The sequence below is a fragment of the Dermacentor albipictus genome, chromosome 9 (assembly GCF_038994185.2).
Source record: "Dermacentor albipictus isolate Rhodes 1998 colony chromosome 9, USDA_Dalb.pri_finalv2, whole genome shotgun sequence".
In the NCBI taxonomy this organism is placed as follows: domain Eukaryota; kingdom Metazoa; phylum Arthropoda; class Arachnida; order Ixodida; family Ixodidae; genus Dermacentor; species Dermacentor albipictus.
In genome coordinates this window covers 103,487,161-103,515,009 of record NC_091829.1, presented here as the reverse complement: position 1 = coordinate 103,515,009, position 27,849 = coordinate 103,487,161, and the positions used below count along the sequence as shown (strand labels likewise).

The window sequence follows — 27,849 nt, the reverse complement described above, 5'->3', positions numbered from 1 at the left end:
TCGAAATTATAGTCGCAACAGAGGGCACAGTATAAAAAGCAGGAATTCTGCAAGATATACAAGGGCAAGTCAAATGAATGTGAGCCAACAACGGGGTACTTTATTTAAAAGTAGTCTTCATGAGAATTTAGACATTTGTCCTATTGACTAACGAGTCGCGTGATTCCCGTCTTATAAAACTCCTTGGGTTGCTGCTTCAAAACGTCTGTATCTGGTTCCCTTGAGCTGTTTTTTCGGTTGCCCCAATATGTAGAAGTCGCAATGTGACAGGTCTGAGCTGTATGGCGGATGCTGCAGCGTTTCCCACTTCAACTTTGCCAGCTTTGTATTAACCACATAAGCGACGTGGGGACAGGCATTGTCGTGGAACAAGATGACCCCATTCGTCAATTTTCGACGTTGTTCGTTCTTGATTGCGACACGCTGCCGTTCTGGCGTTTCAGAATATCGGAAACAATTGATAGCCTCTCAAGATTTAGCAAATTCTATCAGTAATGGACCCTGACGACCGGAAAAATAGTCAACAACACCTTTCCAGTGGAAATGATGGCCTTTGCGTTCTTGGGCGTGGTAAATTCGAATGTTTCCACTGTAAGCTTTGCCGTCATGTTTCAGGCTCGTAGTAGTGGCACCAAGGTTCATCCCCGATCACAGTTGCAAACAAGAAGTCGCCATGCTCATTGTGATATCCGATCAGATGAGTCAAGGCAGCGCAAAACTTCTCCGTCTTCTCGCGATGGATCAAAATCTTCGGGATCCATTGCGCACCAAAGAGCCGATAACCGAGAAGCTCATGAATTATGTTGTGAACCGAACCATGACTGATGTTCAGACCGTCTGCCAGTTCATCGATGCTTATCTTCCGTTCTTGTTTCAGCAGCTCATGAACCTTTGAAATTGTGTGGGGGGTGTTTGCAAGATGGTTTTGGTCCGGTCTTGGGATGTCTTTACAACGTCCTTTAAACCGTTTGCTCCAACGCTTCACAGTGGCCAATGAAATGCAGTGTTCAACGTACACGGCAGTCATATGCCGATTAATTGCTGTTTTGGAAACACCTTCAGCTGTCAAAAACTTCGCGACACCGAGCTGTTCAACTTTTGAAGTGTCCATTATGTGACGCAACCATATTCAACCCAGTGTATGAGAGCATTAAAGAACATTTATCTTCACACCTGCGTGTCACTTTTGTAAATGAGATATGCCGTTCTCCTACGCGCATGCCTCGCAGATAATGAACCGAACCATTATTGCGCGGTTAGGGTAGGCTCACTTTAATTTGACTCGCCCTCGTACATTAGAAATGCAAAGATACAATGGGATATACAAATGCGAAAATACGACTTGTTAAAGGACAAAAAGTGTCACTGGAAACAAAGTTCACTGCATGTGTACACAAAACCTCGCAACAAGATATTTAAGTATACGTATAAGTCTCCAATGAGTCTATGTATGTAAGAAAAAGTAACTGTATATAATGCGTCAAACAAGGCAAACAAACATGTTGTACAATCATAGATTCACAGAATCTTAGATTCCGCCCCCATTCCATCCCCCCCCCCCTATGTATTGCGCTTTACGGAAGGCGGCGCGCTTGCTACCCGCTTTTCTCTTTTGCGCACACAAGACTGAGCCACCATCTTAGGCTCACCCATTCCACCTCCCCTCCTACGCTTTCACTCGCACATACAGCATGCAGCGCGTGGTCACGATGTTATCACCCTTGGACATTATACGAAACATGAGGGCGATGGCGACGGCAGGAATGCGCCTGGAGTGTCCATATAATTGTTTTCGCAATAATATAATAAACGTATCCGGCAATTGAAGCGTCCCGTCATCCATTACTTTCCGCAAAAAAAGTATCAAAATCGAACTTTCACCATGCGACCATTCGCTACGCCGCAACAATGTATTTTTTTTTCTGTGGGGCGGAGGCACCGAAATGAAAAAAAAAAAACGCATAGGAAAGTACGTTGGCCAGAATCGAATGCCTACATCGGGCACCTAATGGGGCTACGGAATTAATACCGAAGAAAACATGAGACGCTTGGCCCACTGAGAACCATACGCATACTGCTCAGTATCCTACACCGGCGAAACAAGACTTGCTGGAAAGGTTCCGGTCAAGGAACGCGGTGCAATCCTTCGAGTCCCCACAGTGATGGCGGCGAGCGACCATTCTTTTTTTTTTCTCGTCTGCTAGCCAGAAAGCTTCCAAAACTCTGTCAGGTGAAAATCCACTCGGCCAGAGCAAACCGAACGCCCACCGAAGTGCACCGCGCGGTGGTCGGGGCCATACGAGAATAACATATGCGCTCTGGCTCGCTCTGGCAGCCCGCGGGTAGGGTAGCGAGAACAAAAAAAAATTGAAGAGGCTCAATGTGTCCTCGGCGAATAAAAGTCAAAGTAGAAAAATAAATAAGAACGTAGTTACCTTGGCTGGCTTTAGTGTCTTGACATGGATGTTCTGGCGTAGGTTAAAAAAAATGTTGATATTTTTTGTGACATGACGGCACAAATGAACCACCCCAACGCATCCTATCATTGGACCTCGCTGCGCGCTTTGTCAACTCGTCTGCAATTGTGTTGATTTGGCTTGTCTCGTTGTATGTTCCTATGTAAGACTTTTAAAAAGTCAATGGACCTTTGGCGTCGATTGTTTATAACAACATTAAACCCACAATGTTCCGCAATTGAAAATGTAAAGCAGAACTTTGGAAATGTCAATGCACGTTTCACATCAAGAGCTTATGAGATTTATACCCATAAAGTTTGGCAATTCATATCCATGCGCTCCATAGATTCCGTGGCCTCAGTGAGATGGCGTGGCGAGCCCGCTCACCATCAAAGCGCCCTTGAAACTTTGTGGTCGGATGGCACTGCTTGGCGTTATGTGACTGCCGGTGTATGGGCGTTGCCACAAAATCCAACCCGAGTTCGCAATCTTTGCGGCTAAATGTCTTTTCGAGCGTCAAAAAGACATTCTAGACAAAATCCAGAGGGATTTCCGGCGCCGGGGGTCGCTTTGGTCGGCGGTGCATGGACAGCACGAAAAAATTTCGGGGGGGGCTCAAGCCCCATAAGCCCCCCCCCCCCCCCCCTGGCTGCGCCCCTGATTCTCGGCATGGACTTCCTGAACCAACACGGCGCAATCATCGGCCTGAAGCCTAAGTCAATAACACTGTCGGAAGACCAAGCGATACCACCGGAGAGCCCTCGCAGTCACCACGCCTTGAGTGTGCTCGAAGATGAACTGAGCATCCCGCCTCACTCCAGGATTGTCATTTCCGTCGGCACTAAAACACTTGCCAACGTAGAACGCGTCATCGAGGGTGACCAACGTGTACTGCTAGACCATGAAATTTCCATGGCAAGAGGGATCGCTGACTGCATGAAGGAAAACTCAAGTGTTGCTGACCAATTTCAGCCAGGAGTTCAAGCACATCAACAAGGCCACTACGATCGCACACATTGAAAAAATTCTGGACACCAGTAATGCGTTTGTTCTCTCCGGAACTGCCGCATCTACTCCGACGACCATAGTTCCAGAACCAGACTTCGACGCAAATCCAAGTCTCCCGATGAGCAAGCAGCAACAGTTCAGAAGCCTTCTCCGACGTTACAAGGACTGCTTTTCGGCGTCATCGAGGATTCGACAAACACCAGTTGTAAAGCATCGCATAGTAACCGAAGAGTGCGCTCAACCACACCGCCAGAGCCCCTACCGAGTTTCGACGCGAGAACGTAAAGCTATAAGAGAACAAGTCGACGAAATGTTGCGCGACGACATCATCCAGCCGACGAAAAGCCCGTGGGCATCCCCTGTTGTCCTGGTGAAGAAAAAGGACGGAACCCTACGTTTCTGCGTCGATTATCGTCGTCTGAACAAGATCACGAAGAAGGACGTATACCCCCTTCCACGGATAGACGACACATTGGATCGGCTCTGCAAAGCGAAATACTTCTCGTCGATGGACCTCAAGTCTGGCTATAGGCAAATAGAAGTCGACGAGAGAGATCGCGAAAAAACTGTCTTCATCACGCCAGACGGCCTCTACTAGTTCAAGGTCATGCCATTCGGACTGTGCTGGGCACCTGCAACATTCCAGCGCGTCATGGACACGGTGTTAGCAGGATTGAAGTGGCAGACCTGCCTTGTTTACTTGGATGACGTCGTCGTCTTCGCCGGAAATTTCGCGATCACCTTAGGCGGCTTGCGACAGTACTAGAGGCCATGAAATCATCAGGGCTCACTCTGAAGCCAGAAAAGTGCCGCTTCGCTTACGATGAGCTTCTGTTCCTAGGCCATGTCATCAGCAAATCCGGATTACGACCCGGCCCATAGAAAACAGTTGCCATCGCAAAGTTCCCGCCGCCCATCGACAAGAAGGCAGTGCGTAGATTCCTTGGCCTGTGTGACTACTACAGGCGCTTTGTCAAGGACTTTTCACGCATCGCTTAGCCGCTAACGCATCTAACCAAATCTGATGTCGAGTTCAAGTGGCAAACGCCGCAGTCCGACGAATTTCAAGAACTAAAACGACTCATGCAGTCACAGCTGGTACTTGCACATTTCGACGAAGACGCCGATACCGAAATCCACACTGATGCCAGTAGCCTAGGCCTCGGTGCTATCCTAGTCCAGAAGAAAGACGGACATGAACGGGTGATATCTTATGCTAGCCAGTCACCGTCAAAAGCTGAAGGCAATTATTCTTCGACTGAAAAGGAGTGCCTCGCCATCATTTGGGCTATAGCAAAATTCCGCCCTTACCTCTATGGCAGGCCATTCAAAGTCATCAGCGACCATCACGCATTGTGTTGACTAGCTAACTTAAATAACCCTTCAGGACGGCTGGCGAGGTGTAGCCTCAAACTGCAAGAATATGACGTCACGGTAATCTACAAGTCCGGAGAAAAAACTCAGACGCCAACTGCCTATCACGAGCCCCCATCGATCCCCCGCCGGAAGACGACGAGGATCACGATGCCTTCCTCGGAATAATAAGTGCAGAAGACTTCACTAAACAGCAACGAGCAGAACCGGAGCTAAAAGGCCTCGTCGAGTATTTGGAAGGCAACACCGACGTAGTACGTAGGGCATTTAAGCGCGGATCGTCTTCGTTCACATTACAAAACAATCTGCACGTAAAGAAGAACTTCTCACCAGTCCGCGCCAGCTACCATGTTGTTCCGTCAGCGCTGCGCCCAGAAATACTGTATGCCCTACATGACGATCCAACCGCTGGGCACCTCGCATTTTCCCAAACCGTGTTTGGGCTTGTACCCCTATACGCCGACGAGGACTGAACGAGAAGCTTTTGGGTCGCTATTTCGGACCGTACAAGATCATCCGAAGTATTGGTGCACTGGACGATGAGGTCGTGCCAGATGGCACTTCGCTAATAAAGCGGCGCCGTTCACCACCTGAAATAGTCCACGTTGTGCGACTCAAACCTTACTACCAGCGTTAATGAACTTTGGGACTTCGCGTAACTGACCTTTGGACTTTGTTCCTTTTCATTGTTCTGTCACTTTTGTTTAATAAGGGTCCTCTTGTGTTTTGCTCTCTTTATGTATGCGCGACGCCAATAGTGTAGAACTTTGTGGAAGACACGCGGGTCCATCGTTTACTCTGGAACATTGAACGAGTGATCTATAAGAGCCGACGCGCTTGACCCGCTGATAAGGCTCTGACGATCGCGGAGTGTGTTCGCCGTTGTCGCCGTTCTTATGGTGTAGCCGGTTTTGGTAGGCAAAGGTTCGCCCTATAAAAGTTAGTTTCGTCTTTCACAGTATTGCTACTGTGTTCTTTATACGTCACTCCACGTGACAGTATAATCCGTGCAGGATGTCAGAGTTTCTGGCGAAGTGAAACCATGGTGCTTCTCCATGTGCAAAGCACTTTTCATGACGTGCCCTACACGGTCATTGGGAGCTCTCTACATGATGTTGGGGTTACGGGACGTCTCCTACGTTTCGCCACGGCTTTTCTCACAGGGCGCTCCCTTTGCGTAAGGATAGGAAAGGCTGTGAGCTCCCAACGGGCAGTTCGCTCCGGAGTGCCGCAGAGATCTGTCCTGAGCCCCTTTTTTTCAGCTTGCCCTTGCCATCTCTCCCTTCGGCCATCCCAGCGGACTTCAGGAATCGCTCTTCATCTCCATATATGTCAATTATGCAGCTATGTGGACTCAGGGTACTACTAGAGGCTCTCCAGCCATTCGGTTCTGCCGGCAGTGAATCCTGGAGGAAGTTGTTTCTGTCTTCTACTTCTATACAATGGGCATTTCCGCATCGTCAACGAAGACGAAGGCACTCCTCGTCTAGCCCAGCGTAGCCATACGTCGCCGAGCAATAGAGCTGCCCGGCTGGTCCTTGGTGACAGCCACATAGGATGGAAACGGGCCGTCACCTACTTGGGCCTGTAGTTAGACCACCTACTCTGATTGAGCGCCAGTGGCCCAGGCGTTCTTCACCAAATGCTAAAAGTGCAAGAAGCGGTTCGTCGTCTCCCGTTCCGCTGCACAGCATGCACGCAACACTAGGGTATGCATCTATGCGCCGCAGTAGCTATGTCCGGGCTTGTTTATGCGCTCCGCTCGTGGTCCTACCACGTGCTCTCGTTCACCGCCTACAGCTCCAGCACCGGAATGCCATCCGATGATTCTTTGCTCGCCAAGGACCTCGCACATCGCTGCCATGCTGCCATCCTTGCTGAGGCAAACACTTGGTAGCTGTCCCTACTACTGCTACAGCGTAGCCTCCATTACATTCACAGGCTACATCCTGCCCCATTGGCACGGTTTTGCTCTCGAGGTTGCGATGGCGACCCCTCTCGCGCATGGGCAGCTGTTGCGAGTTGTACGAGAACGTTGTCGGCCGTCCTCCTACGTTAGCTATCCGGCCAACTCCTCAGCACCATCAGCCACTGTAGGTTTCTACTACTCTGGAGGGTCTCTCAAAAACGTTGTTCCCACCCAGGTACAGCACATGCCTGGCTCCATCCCCGACCTGCTCCGAGCGCGGCGAGGACGAAACCATTGACCACCTACTTCGTTTCTTCCGCACATTCTCTAAACACAGGGCTTACTCTCTACGCGTCATTCCGGGGCATGGGGCGCCCAGCGGTCTCCGCATCGCAGCGGCTGTTTCCCGGCCGGCACCACGGCTCCGCTTTCGGGCACCTTGTCACGTTTCTGAAGGACACAGGGCTGGCGTGTAAATTGGGAATCCGCCGCCTGGCTAACGCTGACAGCCAAGGGCTATGCAAACGCCTTGACCTCCCCTTTTCTTTCTTCTTTATATCCCCCCTCCCGTTCCCCAAGGCGCTGAGTCACGCTCTCTAAAGGGCTGCCGGAAATAGCACCCCTTCCCCTTCACAACCACATTTTCTCTCTATTACGTGTGTCACCGCGAGGGAAAAGCGCCGGAAGAGGAAGGCGCCTGGTGGTGAAGAAGAAAATAGCCATGTTGTCTGTGACACACCAGGCACCACACCATCGAGATCAATGTATCATCCACGACCGCATTCGCTCCATTTCCGTATGTGTTTCGATGCCACGGTGCTCGCTGTGCATGTTCGTTGCGTCCACATTAAAACATTCTGGGCGCAATGCACAGAATCGGAATAGCACCTATACGCTTGCGCGTAACCGGTGTTCACGAAGTCAAATGTCAATGTAACGTTTTTGTACTACCGGTACAACGAAATCATATGGTTCAGATAAATTCCTCTAGTGCAAGTGTGGGGGTTTAGCCCAGTAGTCAAGGTATCCGGTTTCTCAGTGTGGCGTCGTAAATTTGAAACTCACCATTTCCAGCGTCTGTACTTTGGAATTTACTTTGTTTTAGACATTCGGTGGGTAGGTAAAAAAGTGCTTATGAATTCAAAATCGGAGCAGAGACCCTACCCTCTCCGCGAAGTATCACCAAAGTGTGAAGGAAGTCACGTAGTATTTTTCACTATAGCAACCATGCTTTCAGGGCACAACGGCGGTTTTATTATTGTGCTGTATGCTCCTGCATGCGCTGCCCCGTATGTCTCGTACCATAGTAAAGGTGGTGTGTGGCCAAGATTGCGTTTTTCTCCGTGTTTTGTTCGGCGGTGTTGCCGCCGGATGGGACTGGAAAATGTAAAAAGCGTGAAAACGGCATGCACGCAACGCATTACACTACGTACGACGCCACGGACAAAGGACGATTATTTTAATGCGATGGTAAATGCCCCAGGGCATAAAGGGGTATGGGATGGGGGTGAACAAGGATGATTAAATGAATGAAAAAAGGTTTGCTGATCTATTGAAGTCCAAGAGGGATCGATAATGTGGTCCCTGCGTCCAAGCAGTGTAATCGCACGGATTATGCGGCGAAAGTCCCGCTGCTGCAACGTGCCGAAGCCTCGTCGGTTTCAGTGCAGGGCAAGCCCGCAGCAAGTGGTGGATGTCGGCTTCAGCATTTCGTGACTTGCAGAGTGGACACTCAGGGCGAGGATATAATGGGCGAAAGAGCGGCCACTTCCGAGTCACGGCAGGAGTGAGGGCAACCGCAACCCGGATCCTCCGAAGCGCAACCTCCTCTGCACGGGTAAGACCGCGAGGGAGGTTTACCGCGCACAGGAAGGTATGAGAGCACGTGTGCGGCGCCGGAGGTGCTCCTTTCTTGTTAAAAGGAGCGTGGTATCATCTAGGTGAGAGACCTGAGGCAGTTACGATGGAGAGGTCGCTAGACGGGTCGCAGAATCCGCACGGCTTTGGAAGCTTAGAAGCTCGCGTGTAATCCACTCGACAGATATTGACTGCGGGATGCGTGCCGCCAGAAGATGGATCTGTTATATATTTCAGGGCTGCGACTGGCGCATCCCAGAAGCCGCGTCGCATGGAGGGCATCGGGGGTAATGACGATGCGGGTGGTGGGGACCATAGGAAAGGCAGCCACAGAGCCCAACGCTTCTCGGACAATAAGAAGCTCTGCACAAAAGGAGGAAGGAGGCTCTTGGATTTGAAACAGGGTCGTCTTATTAAGGTCAGGTGCGCAAGGGAAATAAATTGCAGTGCTTGTTTCACAGTCCTGAATGCTTACATCAACGTAAAGCACCATGGAGCCAAGCGGCAGGTGGGCATCTTGAGCTATAATTCGGTCACGAAGCGACGCCGCCGTGTGAGTTGATGTCCGGCGACGTATATCAGTTGGCTTGTTATCGCTCTGCTGTACAAAACTCCAGGGAGGTAGAACTGGCGATGGTGGTGGTAGAAGGGAGTACGAGAAAGCGTAAGCGCTGAGAGCGCAAGTTGCGTGTGAAAGGCTGGTCTTAAGCCTGCAAGCATCACGTCGCTGCTGCACCAGCTCATCTAGCGTGTTCAGCTGTGCATTTTCGTGGAGAGCCACGATCGGGGTGATGCGGGGAAGGCAAGTGATGACCCTCACTGTCCCGCGATCAACAGCCTCAAGGCGATCCCATTCTGCCCTTGTCACTTGCTGGAATTGGGCTTGATAAACAAGGCGTGGTTGCACTACCGTCTTGACCAAGTGTCGCGCAAAATATGAGCGGGCGCTGCCCGTTTAGGGGCAATGCACCTAATCAAACCCAACGTCTGAATGGCCTGCTATTTAGCGCTGGAGAGCCAAGCAGTTCCAGTTCCCGACTCGGGGACCGTCAAACCCAGAATCCCTTGAAGACGGGAAATAGATTGCCAATCGTCCTTTAGGGAACAATGTTCAACAAATGACGATTGGGAATCTGTTTGCCGTCTTCGGGGGATTCATCCTAAAGTGCAATCACAGACTGACGCTGCTGTATATCAGAATACCTACGACAAACGCCTTGCAAATCAGGGACAACTGGGTAGTGCTCCTGCTTTCGACAGCGGACTATACATTTGTGGCACGTAAAACAGCCCTGTGAATAGGCGGTAAAGAAGCGGCTGCTTGTGAGTAATTAAGGGACGAACCTTCCTTAGCTGGGATATCAGTGTGTTCGTGAGACGCAGGGAAGTGATAGTTGGCGGATGCGGTGCAAAAGTGAACAAGGGTGATGGCGGAAGGTTGATCGTCGCACGAAGCGCGGTCAACGCGCTAGGCGCACTGGGTGTCATTGTCACTGGGTGTAAACGCATAACGACGTTCTCCTCTGCTGGCCTCTTAGGCAGCGCGCTGCCGCTCATCACATCTCCGTGGTGCGGGCCGCCAAAAACACGTTCAATAAAGCAACACATTTCCTATAACGCAACAACTAGCATGCGTGTTCGTTGTTATAAAGTACAGAAGGGCTAACCATACCTCGCTATGTCTGTAAAGTCTGCTGCCACGCATCCGCTGTGCATTCTTACAGCGAAATGAGAATGCACATATTTATCTTCAGACAAGCTGGCAAAAGTAGCGGGGGCGAAGGAGGTGGGATGGGGGGGGGGGCAGCCTCACAGTCAAACATGCGGAGTTGTCTATGAACTCCATTCAACGCTAGAGCCCGGTACTACACCGGCATGAGTAAGGCAATCATGTCGTGCTTGGACCTGTTGGTCGGATCACTGGGGCGCGAGCACATCCACGTAGCCCGGCGTAGATGTGCGCCGAGAGCGAGAAATGTAAGCAATAGAGCAGAATCTGCGCCGACAAGAAGGCGGAGCAGCGCCAGCTTCCGGCGTCACTGAGTTTCACAATGACATAAGGGTCTCTCCCCATTTTTTCTGTCCTCTATTGTTATGCCGGAAGTTCGCTTTAATTCGCCATTTTGTCGGGGCAGTTTCTCCCCTCTTGTTTACATTTTTCGCCTCCGCCGTGGATCCGCTTCAGGCTACGCGGACACGCGCACCACGTAGCGATTCCGTCAACGAATCCAATCACGATGTACGATCGTCATGTCGACAGAGCATTGTGCTCTAGCGTTGGAAGAAGTTGACAGCGAACTTCGCGCATTAGACCATGATGCCGGCCCCTGCTACTTCCTGGCGCCTTTTGTGAAAATAAATCTGCGCACTCTCACTGTGCTACGAGAATGCGCAGACGATGACCTGCAGCACATCATAATCCATCGACGTATGGCTAGCCCATCAGTAGTTTAGGTTACCAAACAAGCATGTCAGTCGTGCCATGAGGCACTGTTTGGATTATTGTACAAGTTACAGGCGTAACGCAGTGATATGACGAGGTACAGCGCTCGCCGACGAGAGAACGCATTAAGATGCATGACTGTGTCTTGAGGTGCATTCTTCTCACGGTGTGTCAAGCTTCACGAAAAAAAGCCGCAGTTTCGCCCATAACGCGAGGCATCGATTGCGATAGCAAATTAGTAGACATATGTACGAAATAAAGATGCTAGTCAGAAACTCGTTCTCGTAAATTCTCGGAAACATTATCTCACTAATTGAATTACCAAGCATGGTGTCAGCGCGCACAAGCAAACATGAACACATTCCATTGGATGAGTGCGGGCACTCCTTGTCAAAGCGCTGTTCCGAGCAAGCGCGGCAGCAGCAGCGAGCGAAGTGACCTTCGTGCGGTCTATCGCTTCAACGCAAGAGCCGCGAGATTACAGCGTTCACAAAGGTGTGAGCCGTCTACAGATCACCTCCAAGATACGACGCGCGAGACCGCGCGAGAACAACTTTATTGACTCACAAATCTTAGTGGTGCCGTTCAGAGTACGCACTTGTTGGCCGAACGAAAGCCGCGCGGTCGCCCCGCTTTCCTCCATTTATCGCGCGGGACGCTGAGCCGCGATCGTAAGTTCTCCTTGCGCCGGGTCGCGAAGTGCGCAGTTGCTGCCGCACCGCCACGCTGACACCCCCCCCCCCCCTCCCTCCCATCTCCTCACAGCTGTTCGCGCTACGGAAGACAGTGCGTTTGCTCTCCGCTTTCTTCCTTTGCACGCGCCACATTTAGCCGAGATCATCGGTTTCCTTCGCGTGGTTTGACTCCTACATACAGCATACGTCGCGCGGCGACAGTGTTATCACCCTTGGACCTAATGCGAACATTCACGGCAACGGCGACGACAAAAATGCGCTTGGAGTGTCCATATAATTGCTATCCCGATAAAATCTGTTGTAGCTCACGCGCAGTGGCCAACAGTATATACATGTATATGCGTGCTTCTAGCGCGTTGACAGGGCTCGGTACGCGCGATCGACCATTAGCCGTTTTATGTGCGCGCAGACGTAGTTTTCTGTCGAGTCTTGTTCACTCTTACACCGCGTCCGCCAGCATTCTGTTCACTGCCACTCTATGGCGCATTGATGGATGCGGTAAGCAGGGTTCGCGCCTTTATTACTAACAACAGCTGCTTCTCGATCATCCTTGCGTGCCACGAGTGCATCGCCAGCTGACAAAAGCGGGAACACTACACGACTGTCATAGACCTGCAAGTCGTTTATCGTACGTTCTGAAGCACAGCGGTTTCAGTCCGTGATGGCACGTTAGCACTGTATCCACCGAAGACAGAAAGAATACTACCAGATCGTCCTCTGACAGTAGTGCGGTACGTGGTGTACAGCGTTGTATACGCGCTCGTTGTACGCTCTTTGCTTCTTCGAATGTCACCTGGCCAGAACAGCAGCCGGCAAAGCACGGTCCCGCTAACACGGTGGCACAAGACACGGGGACTAACCCAAACTTAGACGTACCGCTACTTTACAATGGTACGAGATCTACGGAGAAGCACACACATGAGTCTAAGCCATAGTAACAAAACCGCCATTGTGCCCCGCAAGATGGCAGATACAACAAAAAATACCACGTGACCTTCTCCACACTACTCTTCTAGTGCGGAGACTTGGTAGGGCCTCTCCTCAGTTCCGTCCTCCGTGAGTATCGCGCACCCTTGGTTGTTTCTTTCGAGGCATCTTGCGAGCTCTGACGACGCGGTGGGCTAGCAACATGAACGACCCGGCACCTCGGCAGCAGGAACTTTCCGGTCGTTCAATACGCCGAATGCTCCGGTGTGAACGTGGCAAGAAAGCGGGTGCACTCAGAGTTGCAGGCAGCAAAATTGCCAGGTTAATTATTTTTTAAATAATAATAAGAGGCGGGGGGGGCAGCAGTGCAACGATGTCTTGATTGATTACTCTTATTTATGATTACAAGTTGTTGCACAGCAGAGTGGTGAGTGCTAGGTATCGCATACATTCTTATATTGTGGCTATGTGTCGGCCGTACTATTTACTGTCCATTGAAGCTTATTTTCTTCATTAGTTCATGCATACTGGCTGCGTGAACAAATAAAAGTGAAGCCAGTCTTCAAGTCTCTCTGTCTGTGTTATTCAAACACGCTCTAATCCTTCACGTTCTTAATAGATGTGGCTGCCGTCATTAAAAGCCTAGTTATGTTCCCCTTAGGACACAAGGTTTCAAAGCACACTTGCACGTAAGGTGAAATAAGCTGCAACCTCAAACAAGCTAAATAACTGTTCGCGTAGCAGCTGAAATAGTGAACCATAGATGAATTTAAACATTTGCCCGAAGCAGCTTATGACCACGATACCGCTTCCACTTCACGGTTTGACGTGACACTTCTTTCTGTGTTATTTTGTTGACAGAAGCTGCCTCCACCCTCCGAGAAACTGATGGCGACCGGTGTGAAAGGCCGACATTTTCTGAACATGTAGGCTTCTATGAAAGTTTCCCTACCAGTTTGCAGATACCTTGATTTATATACATTGAGCAGCGTGCTCCAAAAGCAGAGTGCAGTTTCCAAACGTCAGGAGGATGCGCATGAACACTTGTGAAATTTCAGAAGGAGTCATATTAACGTCCCACATGATAGTAAACAAATAATGAAATCTAAATTGTTGGCACTCACACTAATGAAAAGAGGATTTTTTTTCTGTCAATGTCGGATATCTCCTGCAAGGCATTCTGGTGGCTACAGAAATTATTGCATTAGAAGAGGTTCAAAAAACACTCGCCTCTATGCTCACACCTCAGCTTCATAGTTACCTGGCTTAGTTTCGCTGTGACCTAACAAATCGAGCGCTCGATTGCTCCTCGCTCGAATACAGTCATTTTGTCATTGGCTTCGTTGTGTGATAACTTTGCCTGCACTTTGGCAGCACTCACTTGTGTGACGTAAGCACGAACGTCGTCAGCGAGCGTTTCTTGATCTCCGCGATGGCACGGAAGATCTTGTTTCTGGACACGACGTCCACGCCCGCATACGGCTCGTCCAGAAACACGAACGGCTGCAGTCCCAGCAGAGCGGCTCCGATGGACAACTTTCGGCGGTTGCCTCCGCTGGGCAATGGAGAAAGATTTACTTAAATTATGGGGCTTTACGTGCCAAAACCACTTTCTGATTATAAGGCACGCCGTAGCGGTGTACGTCGGAAATTTGGAGCAACTGTGGTTCTTGAACATGCACCTAAAGCTAAGTACACGGGTGTTTTCGCATTTCGCCTCCATCAAAATTGCAGCCGCTGTGGCCGGGGTTCGATCCCGCAACCACATGCATTAGCAGCCCAACACCATAGCCACTAAGCAATCACAGCGGGTTGGGAATGGAGAGAAATCGCATCGTTACATTGGGAATGTTGCCGATTGCAAGACGACCATTAAGTAGAGCGGCACCAACCACTATGCATTACTGAAAAAGTGTAGAGGTGGAGGTGATGTTGGGGGCCCCTTTAAGGGGCACCGGGTTCACTCGCGTATGACACAGAGGGGGCGATGTGCTCACCTACCTCAGAAGCAGTGTGCGTGTTCCTAACCAAGCTGGGTATCGATAAAATGTTTATTGCTTAGTCTGAGCTAACGAGCGAATTTCCCTACTTCTGCTTAGCAATTTCAAGTCAGTCAACAAGGATGCCTCGACCTTAGACAGATTACAAATTTGTTTTGTCAACTTCAGCGGCGGAAATTATTATTCTGACAATGTCAATGTGTTTGCATCCGCTTGAAACGATTTACAGTACTGCGGTATTGTACTTTGCTCATTAGGCACATAGTCATGTGCTCTTTCTGCCTCTATGCTACCGCCATTGTTGAGATGCACCATGTACGCTAACCTTGTGGCTAAGTGCGGGGTCCGCGCCCAAACTAACAGGTGTACCACTGCGGCGTCTTTACGCCTCTTCAGCTGCCTCCTTGTAACTTAAAAGGGTGATGGTTTCCATTTTATCTTGTGTAGTACAACGCGGATCAAGGACGAGGGACGCAAGAAAGCGCTTGTCCTCACTTTTCTTGCGTCCCTTGTCCCTGATTCGCGCTACACCACACAATTTATATTGTCTCCTCGTATCGCGATGCCGCCCCTATTTGTCAGTGTTATGGCAGAACCACCATGACTTTCCAAACTTTTTTGTGATGTTTCTAATTTACAGGCTCCCCAAACGGCCCAAAGTTCATTTGAAGGCGGCATCGCATCCATAAAATTTTCTAAACAAGCCTTTATGCCTAATAACAAACAGGGCACAGAAAGTGAAGACGAACAAAGGCGTACACACAAACACAAGCGCTGTGCGCACCTTCCTTGTCTTCGTTTTCAGTGCTTTGTTTGTTACTAGTCGCGAAACGACACAAGCTTTCCCGGTTTTCTAATCCGTTCGCTTAAGCTTTATTTTTACACGCAAGCGTAACTAGCCAGCTCTTGAAATCGATGGTGTTTGTCTGAGGCCACGAAGGAACGGAACGATGAAGGCACCGGGAATTCAAGAAAATCGCGCGCCTGGATATTACAAAGGAGGGCGCTCAGCGCGCGGTAATGTACCGCCACCCAGAGGTACGTGCAGGTAACGTTCGGCGAAGTACAGATGGAGAAACGAGGCCACTGGAAGGTAGCCGATGTGGGCGATGCGCGCTGGGTAGCCTTCCTATGGCAGCTCTACTGGTTTTCTTTGCGATACATACGGGGTGGGTTTCTCTCGTGGTGCCGTCGTCCTCACGCGCCGTACACTGTGCGTTCGAGTGAAAGCGTGCGGTGGTGAGGCGAAGGTGCTGGCTTAATCTCGCGTGCGCAAGGGGAGGAAGCGCGTCGTATTCCGTCGCGAACATTGCGCCGTGACAACGGGTTGCAGGGACGGAGCGGGGTCGTAATACTTCGGCCGCGCATGATACCGGGCGCTTTATGTTGAAAACGATCTGCTTTGGAGGCACGTGTCTATGGCCCGTAGCTTTGCGTGTGCTGTGTTCTCACCGATGAGTTTGCGTTGAAGCGATATAAGCACGAAGGTCACTTCGCTCGCTGCTGCTGCCCCGATTCCTTAGCGCCAGCGTTTCGACAGCCGGTGTCCGCGGTGAATGTTTAGGGTAGGTTCACACGTGGGAAACGGCAAGCGGGCGGAAAAGCCAAAGCGGCCGGAAAATCTCCGCGCATGTACAAGATGTTCACATTTGTTTCGCCACTGCAGCGGAAACCACTGCCGCTTTCGCTCACATCCGTCTAGTTTGCGTACGTTTGTCCGCGTGGTGGCGCTGTTCCTTACACTATATTAAAGCCCCTTGATAATTTGAAAGTAACGAAAGTAGCACCCATACGCTTGCGCGTCACCCGCGTTCGCGAAATGAAACATCACTTCTGGCGATAAGGCAGAACGCAACCGCTGTCTCGCACGTGATTTTTAATACAGAAAATATTTTCTACTCTTTCGCGAATTTTGATATCCGATCGTTCATAATAATAAGACGCAACCAATTGTCAATGTCAGTGCGAATACTCCAAACTTTTGAAGAAATCAAATGTGCTCTACTTGTCAATAGTCACAGTTCTAAATAACAATATTTTTCGAGTAGTTTTCGATTTCAAAATGCCAACTTCCTGAAACAAAAGGGAATATTGGCTCAGAAATCCGATACAATTTATTCACGTGGGCACGCTATCTGCTTAAAAAGCGCCAAGTTATGTCTTTCGCGATTTGCGAAAATTGTCGTCTACGCGAACAAACTGCTCATTTAATCCTAATGTTCCACCCGCGTATTAACAGTAACACACTAATATAGCGAATACTAGGACTGGAGTATCGTTATAGATTTATTGGAAGAACCTTCTTCTACTATCACAAAACAGTCCGACCAGTATTCGATTCTATTCGTCTCGGCACCATTCGAATCACATTCAATTCCTTTTTTGAAAATTAGTACTCGCACACGCCTGATTGTAACAATGCTAGCTACATAAATTCAATCGGCGCCCGCCAACCTGTACACGCCGCACTCCTTCGAGGCGTGCTCGTCGAGGTCAACGACCGATATGACGCTGTCCACCATGGGCTTCAATTCGCATTCAGGGATGCCTCGCAGTCGGCCGACCAGGTACAGGTACTCGTACGCGTTCAGCCTGTCCAGTAGGCCTCCGAGCTGGAAGCAGTAGCTGATCTGCGACTGCCACTGCGTGGCAAGGGGACAGGGGAAATGAAATTTATTTCCTCCTCAACGCCATACAAATTAGATGGGTGAGTAGACAAAAAAGAATACAAAGAATTGTAAACAGGCCAAGATACGTCACAAACGAGTTCTAATCTGACATTGATGTGTACACGTCCCCAAGACTACGAAGTTGTGCAGACAGCTCGTACGTGACGTCACGATTACAATTTACCACACTGTGCTGTTCCTGCAGCATGGCGGCTGGAATGCCGTCAGTTCATCATATTCACTCCCAAAGTTAACCTAGTAGAGCTAATATGTCAAGATTATGACGTAAGGCATTGTCTTGTGTTACAAGACGTGATATAGCGTTAGAGATGCAAGAGTAATTCACGTAGAAAATGTTAGGATTACGCAAGTTCTCGCAAGGCATATAGAATGTTAAAGCTGACAGTAGCGTTTATTCACATCTGCAAATTGCATCTGCATCTTCCATCTTGCATCTGCATTCACATCTGCATCTGCTAGAGTGTTGAGGCGGCGTATTAAGTGCGATGCGGTCGCTATTATCGGACATTTCGCTATAAATAACGCAGTCGCCATCATTAGCAAAAAATAGAACGCAGACAAAGACAAGCAACACAGCGCGTGACTGCGCTCGTGTTATAGTAAGGCTCTCTACACCACCCCGTCCCTAATGCTAACATAAACACAAATTAGAAAACTCAAATCTGCCCTCAACACCCTTCACAAGGCCGTCCTGGATCTACCAATATGCACCTGAAATCAGCGCCTTCAACACACGGACGGGCCCCTTTCACACTCTCACCGAACTAATAGAGCAACACCGAGACAGACAAGTAGCGCGCTTGTCTTCTAAGAAACGAGGATGCAGCATCCTGATACCAGTAGGGATAGCCCTCGTCCGTCCAGCTGACACAAGTTGGTCGAAGCTATCAGCCACAACGCAACATTGCATTTCCAAACATACCGGCCAATATGGCGCCACACCTACATGACTGGTTGACGTCAAGCACAAACAAAACTTTATCACAGAGACCGGAAATGTATCACGATATAGACGCACACCACATGCTCTAAAATGGGGTCGTACGCGTATGCAATATATAAACTCTGGCAGACAGCATCCATCGCCCAAACAGCTGGGCCGCTTCCAACACTCCCAACTCCGTTCCGGTACTGCGAGAGGGAAGAAAGGGTACTTGCACGTCTCCTGGTTGCAGGCACGTACCCAGGGGGGGGGGGCCCAGGGCGGCCCGGCCCCCCCCCCCGAAATCAAGTGGCATACCCCCCCCCCTCCCCACCCACGCCACCACTCCTCACACATTCCTAAAGCGCCGCCAGATCAATGTTGAGATTCGCAGCTGTTCATCGGTCAGCATTATGCTGCCTTTTTCACTCCTTTTAGATGGCAGTAGTTATCGGGATCTTTTGCAATGTGAAGGACAGTTTTCTCGTAGATTCCGCACCCTCACGATTAACTCGAGATGCGTTCAGTTGTCACCATCTATTCAACCGTCACGTGCATAGCTGTTGCTTTTGTTACTTCAACCTTCTTTGTTTAGGCTGATCCTGGTACCAGGAGAGGGATGCGGCTGTTACTCAGCTGGTCTGTACTCTCATGGAACGAGTTGCGGCCGGAGAAAACGCCCATTGCGTTTAACTTATCCCTTTGCTTCATTGTTTCCTTCAGTTATGGCTCACCGCGACGCTGGCAGATGCCGGGAATGATATACACGGGATATGGGTTAGATAAGGTGGGAAATAAAATAATGTGAAAGAGCGTCCTTCATGAAACCCTGCAATAACCCTTAAACCCATAAGCAAGATGAATGTCGCCCGTTATCTCGTCTGTGTTTCCCTAACTGTATAGCACTTTTCGTGCAAAATTGGCAACCGGAAACAAAAATCGCAAGGAGTTGAGAAATTAAGCGATCTACTAAGGGAGAGAGCCAAGGCAACAACCAAACTGCAAGCAAAAGTGAATAATAAAAAAAGTTGACCGTTGTTTATGAGAATATTTATGGATCAACATCTCTTTATTTAAAAAGGAAGTAGAGAAAACGCTTCCACGAGAATGACGCTTCCACAGTTATTGGTCGAACCGCCTCACGTAGCCACTTCTCTGCTGTGCTTATGTGGGTGTTTTTCTAACCTTTCGCAGTAAGCGCAGTACGTCTAGAATCGCAGAGTCCTGCGCTCTACGCGGTTGTATGGGACTGGCGGCCGCATAGCGTTACACATTTTGCGGAACTGTCAAAACTGATCAACAAGGCGAAAATAACTGATATTCGAAACTATAACATGATAAAGGCTGAACAAGCCGTAAAAAACGAACGCAGCCTGAAATCAATAAAAAAGAAACCTGGCATAGGACAAACCATGATGTATGCACTAAAAGATAAGAAGGATAATATCATCAGCAATCTCGAAGATATAGTAAAAGCAGCGGAAAAATTCTAAGCTGACCTGTATACAGTACCAAGAGGAGTCATGATAGTTCACTTAGAAACAGTAATGAACAGGATACAGAAACTCTCCTATAACTAGCGATGAGGTCAGAAGGGCCCTGCAAGACATGAAACGATGAAGAGCGGGAGGATAAGGTGGAATAACAGTCGATTTAATCAAAGATGGAGGAGACATAATGCTTGGAAAACTGGCGGCTCTTTGTACGAAGTGTCTATCGACTGCAAGAGTCCCAGAAAACTGGAAGAATGCAGACATTATACTAATCCACAAAAAAGGAGACGTTAAAGAATTGAACAATTATGGGACCACAGCTTGCTCCCAGTATTATATAAGATATTTACCAAAATAATCTTCAATAGAATAAGGTTAACACTGGATTTTGTCAACCAAGGGAACAGGCTGGCTTCAGGAAGAGATACTTTACATTGGATCACATCCATGTCATCAATCAGGTTATCGCGAAATCTGCAGAGTACAATAAGCCTCTCTATGTGGCTTATATAGATTACGAAAAGGCATTTGGTTCAGTAGAGATACCAGCAGCCGTAGAGGCACTACGTAATGAAGGAGTACAGAACGCTTACGTAAAAAGCTTGGAAAATATTACTACATGCGTGAGGTATTTGTTTGTTTGAACGAGGCGCGTAGGCGCCATCATTCCAGAAAAGAGGAGAGAGAACGAACTGGGCTCGCGCTGTGAATCTAACCGGTCAGCGCTGCATCCGTTGTTGTAAATATAATCTGTAAATAGTTTCTCGTCTTACTGACTCGTCTTTCGCGTTAGAATATCTACAGAGGTTCTACAGCTACCTTAATTCTACACAAGAAAAGCAGGGAGATACCTATAGAGAAAGGGGTCAGACAGGGAGACACAATTTCTCCAAAGCTATTTTCTACGTGCTTAGAATTCAAGCTATTAAACTGGGAAGGCTTAGGAGTAAAGATCGACGGCTAATATCTCAGCAACCTTCGGTTTGCCGATGACATTGCTCTATTCAACAACAATGCAGATGAGTTACAACAAATGATTGGAGACCTTAACAGAGAGAGTGTAAGAGTGGGGTTGATTATTATTATGCAGAAGATGAAGATAATGATAAATAGCCGGGCAAAGGAACAAGAGATCAGGATGGCCAGTCGGCCACTAGAGACTGTGAAGGAGTACGTTTACCTAGGTCAATTAATCAGAGGGAACACTGATCATGAGAAGGAAATTCACAGAAGAATAAAAATAGGTTGGATCGCATACGGCAGACATTTCCATCTCCTGACTGGAAGCTTACCATTATTATTGAAAAGTAAGGTGTGCAATCAGTGCATTTTGCCAGCGCAATATATCCAGTGCCAATGCATTTGCCAAAGCATTTCCCAATGCATTTTACCAGTGCATATGTGGCAGAGACTTGAGAGCAAGTGAAGGGCCATGCAAAGAGCGATCGAACGAAGATTTCTAGGCATAACGTTAAGAGAGAACGAGAGTGGTTTGGATCAGAGAGCGAACGGGTATAGACGATATTCTAATTGACATCAAGAGGAAAAAATGTAGCTGGGCAGGTCATGTAATGCGCCGGTTAGATAACCGTTGGACCATTAGGGTTACAGAATGGGTACCAAGAGAAGGGAAACGCAATCGAGGACGACAAAACACTAGATGGAGCGATGAAATTAGGAAATTCGCGAGCGCCAGTTGGAATCGATTGGCGCAGGACAGGGGTAAGTGGAGATCGCAGGGAGAGGCCTTCGTCGTGCAGTGGACATAAAACACGATGATGATGATGATGATGATGATGATGATGATGATGGAGGTGGTGGGCCCCCCCCCCCGAAAAAAAATCCTGGGTACGCGCCTGCCTGGTTGCATGTCTATTGTGTTAAACGAACATTAAAATGAAAAATGATTTCTTCTGCATCACTAAATTACAGTTCTACAATACCAAAAACACCACTCTTACAACGATAAGACGTTTGGTAAGCCAGAAAAAGCGCAAGGACGAAATACGGGTGGCGACGCCTATTTAAGTGCCCGCACCTGGGGGCTGTGACGTCTTGGATTTTGATGGCATCTTCTAGGGCCTACTAATTATATATAGTGGTACAGATTGACTACATTGTGTTCTAAAGGAACCAAATATTAAACATGGAAAGTTTCGGGAACCTTTATTCAGCCAACGCACCCCAAATGCGAAAACATACCTTGGAATCTCTGACATCACGCTGATGTAGCGGCGCTGGGGTTTTGGCGCGAAATTCAAATACTGCTACTTGGACCTTCATTTTCTCAACTAATAATCAAACTATATGTTTGGAATGACTGCCTGTAGGGTTCTCAAACAATGCTTCATTAGTCTAAACTTATTGATCATTTCGCTTTAGTGTCCCTTTAAAGTCTATGCATGCTTTTTACGTGCTTTCTGAGCCTCAGAAAATGAAATGTACCTAGACACGTCTATCTTATAGTTATTTTTGAGTAGCTGAAGAAAGAACTTCAGAGGAGCATGTATTCCTCTCGCAGATCGCGTTTACATTCCTGCGGCATTAGAAGATTTGTCGCAGAGTCTGCGCATTTATACTTATTTTGGATTAACCTGATGGCCTTGTTTTGTATTACGTTTAATTTTTTATGTCAGTCATAGAGTGAGGAAACCGGACTGTATTTGCGTATTCGCGAATTAGCCTTACGAGTGTTTTGTAGGGTAGTAGTAGGCTAGTAGGTGAACTGATGTGTTGGAGAGCGCAAGGCTTCTGTTGAGGAAGGATAATTTGCGTAGTGCTCCTGCGGTGATATTTGAAATATGTTTATCCTACCTGGGAACTGAAGGCTATATAAGCCCAAGATATTTATCTTATTCAATTTTAGTTAGCGGTGTGCAATTAATGTCATATCTAAAGTTTTGATTGTCTTGTTTTCCTTGTTACGCCGCGGTCACAAAGGTTTTTATGATTATTTTATTTCATTTAGTTTGTGGAAGTTCTCAAGAACAGCTATACGCTTTACCATTGGTACACTTGTATTACACGAAGAACATAAAACAGAAAACAGAACAGAAAATCTCAAACAACAGTACTACACCGCACCACAAGAAAAAGTTGAATTAGTCAACGACAGAAATCTTACAATGAGGAAATAGTAGAGCTAATATATCAAGATCATGACGTAAGGCATTGTCTTGTGTTACAAGACGTGTTATAGCGTTAGAGACGCAAGAGTAATTCACGTAGAAAATGTTAGGATTACGCAAGTTCTCGCAAGGCATATACATGTTACAGATGACAGTAGCGTTTATTCACATCTGCAAATTACAGTAACAAATAGCTAGAGTGTTGAGGCGCCGTATTATGTGCGATGCCGTCGCTATTATCAGACATTTCGCTATATATAGCGCAGTCGCCGGCGAACAGTGTTGCAACCAATTTTCGCTCTGATGTCATTGATATAGTTCAGGAAGAGTAACGGCCCAATAACGGAGCCTTGGGGAACTCAGGAAGCAACTGCAGCCATGTTAGCATTTTTTCGCAGATTACAAATTGTGAAAGATTGGATAGAAGTTATTTTATTCAAGCTGAAAGGGGCCCTTTTGCAACAACACTTTCGACTTCAACAATCAATTTGCCATAGAAAATCAAATGCGCCAGATAGAGCAAAATAATATCAGTCTGGCCACGGTGACTGATTGAAAACGCAACATCGGGGACTAGTTCTGTCAGACGGGTTGCTTTTGGTAAACCACTGCGAAAGCAATGTTGGTTGGCAGGCAAGAAGCCAATGTTCATTAGAAAAACCGTGATCTGGTTAAAGATTACGTGATCTAGAACGTTACAGCATGTACTAGTTTAGGAAACGTGTAAAAATTTGAAATTTCGGTAATGTCCCCTTATTTATGAACCGGCATTGTTTTTGCAATTTTCAAATTGCTACGTATCTCTGCATTTGCAATTGGCGAAAAAATATACAAATGCATCTACTGCACTATTTCACATACTTCTACAGAATTCCTCAGGTATGTTGTCCAGATTGTCGCATTTTCGAAGGTCAAGTCTAAGTAGAAGATTAAATATTCTGGCGTCTCTAATGTCCAATTCGGCAATGTTTACACCCTGTCAGGCTCGAATATGGGGAATAATGTTAATGTCTAGAGTAAATGTTGATAGAAAAAGATTATATGCATTGACCTTTGCAGTTTCTTCCACTGGGAGGTGGTGACACGCTTTTCCATCGTTGGCGTGGAAGTGACTCCAGAACCTTCCGGAAACAAGGCTATGTAATTCTACATTAAGGCGTCCCTCAAACACTCTTTATCTATGTAGAGAAAGCCGTTTCAAGTGGAAAGGGATTCTTTCAAAAATAATTAGCCACAAAAAAAGTACTTCAATGAGCTAGCTCAGCAGCCACGAAGTTAATTGCAATCAAACAAGGCCTCTCCTCTGCTCCCGTTCCTTCCTCAAGGCCTTGCACTGCGAAAGCTACGCCATAGTGGGACGGGCCCACAAGGCTTCGCCTTCTAAATGTCACCGCAGGGTGCCGTTCGAACTTCATTTTGGATATTAACGGGTGCCTACGAATCGCTAAACACTAGCCAAATGCGGTTGCTCTCAGATAGCCGAAGTGCGATCACCCAGTGGACTCTCGGCTGCACCCCGCGTCGGCCGCGGCATATACGCTACGTAGCCGACCAGAGCTACTAATAGCAGCCGTGGATTGTATTCCGCTTTCTTACAAAATATAGCATGCAGAAAACAATTAGAAGGCAGGCTCCTGTTGACAAGAGGGCGTTTGAGAGAAAGGTGACTTCGCGATCCGCTTGCGAGCTCCACGAAGCGCGTTCGGCAGCGAAACTGGGCTTGGATGTTCGCAGCAGCGTATGCTACCGGAGACTATGTCAATTCACCAAGAACGACGGTTGGTTTGGTGCCCCTTTACCGTAATATTATTCTGCCTGTGTGGCTTTGAGCTTGAATTCCACGATGGCATTGGGCAGTTTCGTCACTCTGCATTAGTCACCTCCTTTATGTTTTACGCTTCTACAACATCTTTTACGACGGCGCTTCACCTCAGTTACATCTCAGGTGATCCAGGGATTATTTTGGAGCGCAGCTCTTAGGGGCTTGTTCCTGTCTTGAGCAACTGCGTCCCTCCGCGTACCTTGATGTCCCTCGACGTAACCGAGTCAATGAGCACAGCGAAAGATGAAACAGTGAAGGCGGAGCGCTGCGCGGATGAAAGATGGCGATAGCGAAGAAAGCGCGAGGACGAAATCGGAGGAGGACGGCATGGCGAAAGCATGAGAAAACAAGCGTTGTGCTGCGCAAGTCGTGTTCTACGGCTACACTCACTACGAGATGGAGTCAGAGCAGCGGGTGTCGTCCGTTCACCGATGACGCCATCGATAAGGCATTCGGTGAGCGCGTCCACCGATACCATATGTAGAAACGAAGCGCTGCATGAGCAGAAGTCTGTCTGCGGCGGTGGTTTTAAACCGCGACCACGTGTCATCCGCGTGCTGCCTCTTGCAATTTCCCGATTAGCGAACCAGTCGCGCCGCACATCGCTCCGCTCGCAACGTGCCGCACGAGACAGATTCCCTACGCCAGCCAATGCATCACGAGATGGAAACAAGTATAGAACTGCACGCGAATTGGCGTCTGCTTGGTTTTAGTGGGCGCGTAGTTCGTGAGGCAGCAGAGGACGATAGATTTTACCATACGCCAAACGGAATTTACTTCGGCAGAGACATAGGAACCCATAAGGAAAAGGAAATAGGAAAATGAGCAGTAATACCATCAACTGGTAGCACGCATACTGGTACGTCATGGTCAGGTATGCCATGAAGGACACCATTTCGTACATGATTATTTAGAAATGATAGCTGGCTAGTATTACGTCAAGAATGCTTTCACTTGTTGACTGCGAGCGGCTTGGACGTGGCAGGACCTGATAAAGATTGAAAGGTTAACATGAGATCCAATAGTGGATCCGAGGCTGTTGCCGAGTAGTACATACCATTCCAATTATTCTCACGAAAGTTCAGATCACCCATAAGGGCGACGCGTAAAGTTCGCACGTGGCGCTGCGTGTAGTCGTGAGTGGCTCTTATACAGTATGCCAATTTGCAAAATACCACCTCAGCGCCTTTTATCACAGGGAGAGTGGCAAATGCATTACATTTTTTTACTAATGACGCCACTCCACTACTACGGGTAGGAGGATCCTTCCGAAAGACGGAGTAATTTGTTGCGGTGAACTCATGATCAACAATTATGGACGTGAGCCCAGTTTCTGTTATAGCTGCTGCATGAAATTCGAAATCAGTTACGAAGTTTTCAATTGCTTGGGTTTTATTGTCCAAGCTGTAGCATTTATACATGACAACCATGATGTAACGACGGCAGTGTGATAAGGACGGCATGAGCGCATCGGGATCACGACCAATGTATGACGCGACGATGATGGCGTGAATACCATATAACAACAACCGCGTGGCGAAGCTTATATTACGATGATGTTAGGGCTACAATTGAATGATGACGACCATACGGCAACGGATGCATGGCAGAAACTGTCCCTACATGCACTGGCGACGCTGGTATTGACAATGGTAGCATTATCGCAATTCTAGGACAACAGCATGTGATTGCGATAAAATTACGCGCTAAGAGACGCACTAAAACTCCCTATTACAAGCACCCTCTCACCTTACGACCGTTTCCGCTGAGCTTGGCCACCACGGTGCAGGCGTCCCCGAACGAGACGCTGATCAGCGCGGCCAGCATCTGAAACGTCGTAGTCTTACCGGCGCCGTTCACGCCGAGCAGACCGAAGCACTCGGAGGGCCGCAGCGCCATGTACATGCCCCGGACGGTGTGGAAGTTGCCGTACCGCTTGTGAAGACTCCACGCGAGGAGCGAGTGGCCTCCGAGCCCTTCTTGCTGCCATGCAGCATTGACGCGCCTCTTCTCCTCCTCGACGTCTTCCTCGGCGGGAAACTCCCTGGGCGCGAAGGGGTCTCGAGAACCCCGGTAGCCGGATGTCCAGCAGATCACGATCGCCAGGAGCAGCAGGCCTTCGACTAGCACGATCAACAGCTCGTAGCCTAATCCCTCGTAGCTAAATTCCAGCAGACTGCCGTGGCAATTTATTGCAAATCCAGGCACTGTAAAAGAGCATAGTTGAAAGGCCAACTGCAACGAAGTTGCACATTCTGTAACATTTGTTTTATAACTTGGTCGTGTATGCCCATGAACGGCACTTAGCGGATCCGCAGGGCTGGAGTTGTTTTCGGCAACCTTTAAACAACACCTACGCGTATGACACGTGTATTTGGCGGTTGTCGTTAGGCCGCGAATCTCAACATTACGCCTCCAAGGTTTTTCAGCACGCTCCTTCTGGCTCGCGTCACCACACACCTGAGGCCACGTCACGCAAAAAGACCAATGGAAGCACGCCCTTATCCGAACGTCTCTACGGTGAGCGGGCTCGTCGTGACACCTCGCGAAAGGTACGCTGTTTACGCAACGGAGCGAACGCGTGCAGAAACAGCTACGCGCAAGCGCTGGAGTATGCCAGGGGTAGCACACTATCAAGTTCAGCGAATCACCACAGAGGGTAAGAAATGGCGACCGCATGGCATTGCTAATAAAACAAGCATGTAGTACAGCCATTTCAAGTCTGCCTGCATGAGCCCAACATTTCCCGCTATAGGCGCTGTAGTGCGCTCAGTTTTAGCCTACAGATTTTCTCCCACATTTATCGAAGAGTTTTTGTTACATCACAAAGAGTACAAAATTGTCATTCCGAATTATACATTGTACTCTTTATTAGCAACTTCGCTGTTGTTGCTGCTGTCGTTTGCCATTATAAACGCAAAATAGCGTTCAGCATCATCAACAAATCACGTGACCTCTGGCCTTGATTTAAAGTTTCTACCAGCATGGATTCATTGGATCGTGCACTTAAACTGGATGCTTATTTTGTGCTAAAACTACTTTATCGCGCTTTGATACCCCGCGTTATTTAACATTGGGAAACATGACTCGTTGCGAAGGATATAAGCCCGAAACTTAGGTTTCGA

General features: G+C 48.4%; 1 protein-coding gene across 3 annotated transcripts in view; it reads right to left on the bottom strand.

Moving 5' to 3' along the window:
* Positions 1–27,849, bottom strand: part of LOC135896810 (phospholipid-transporting ATPase ABCA3-like) — a 316,329-nt gene that overhangs the window by 55,318 nt on the left and 233,162 nt on the right. For all 3 annotated transcript variants that reach the window (XM_070525178.1, XM_070525180.1, XM_070525179.1), the window contains 3 exons: positions 26,474–26,931; positions 17,124–17,311; positions 14,051–14,224 (listed from right to left, as the gene is read on the bottom strand). In XM_070525178.1, the coding sequence (XP_070381279.1) occupies positions 14,051–14,224; positions 17,124–17,311; positions 26,474–26,931 (820 nt within the window). The remainder of the gene's footprint in view (positions 1–14,050; positions 14,225–17,123; positions 17,312–26,473; positions 26,932–27,849) is intronic.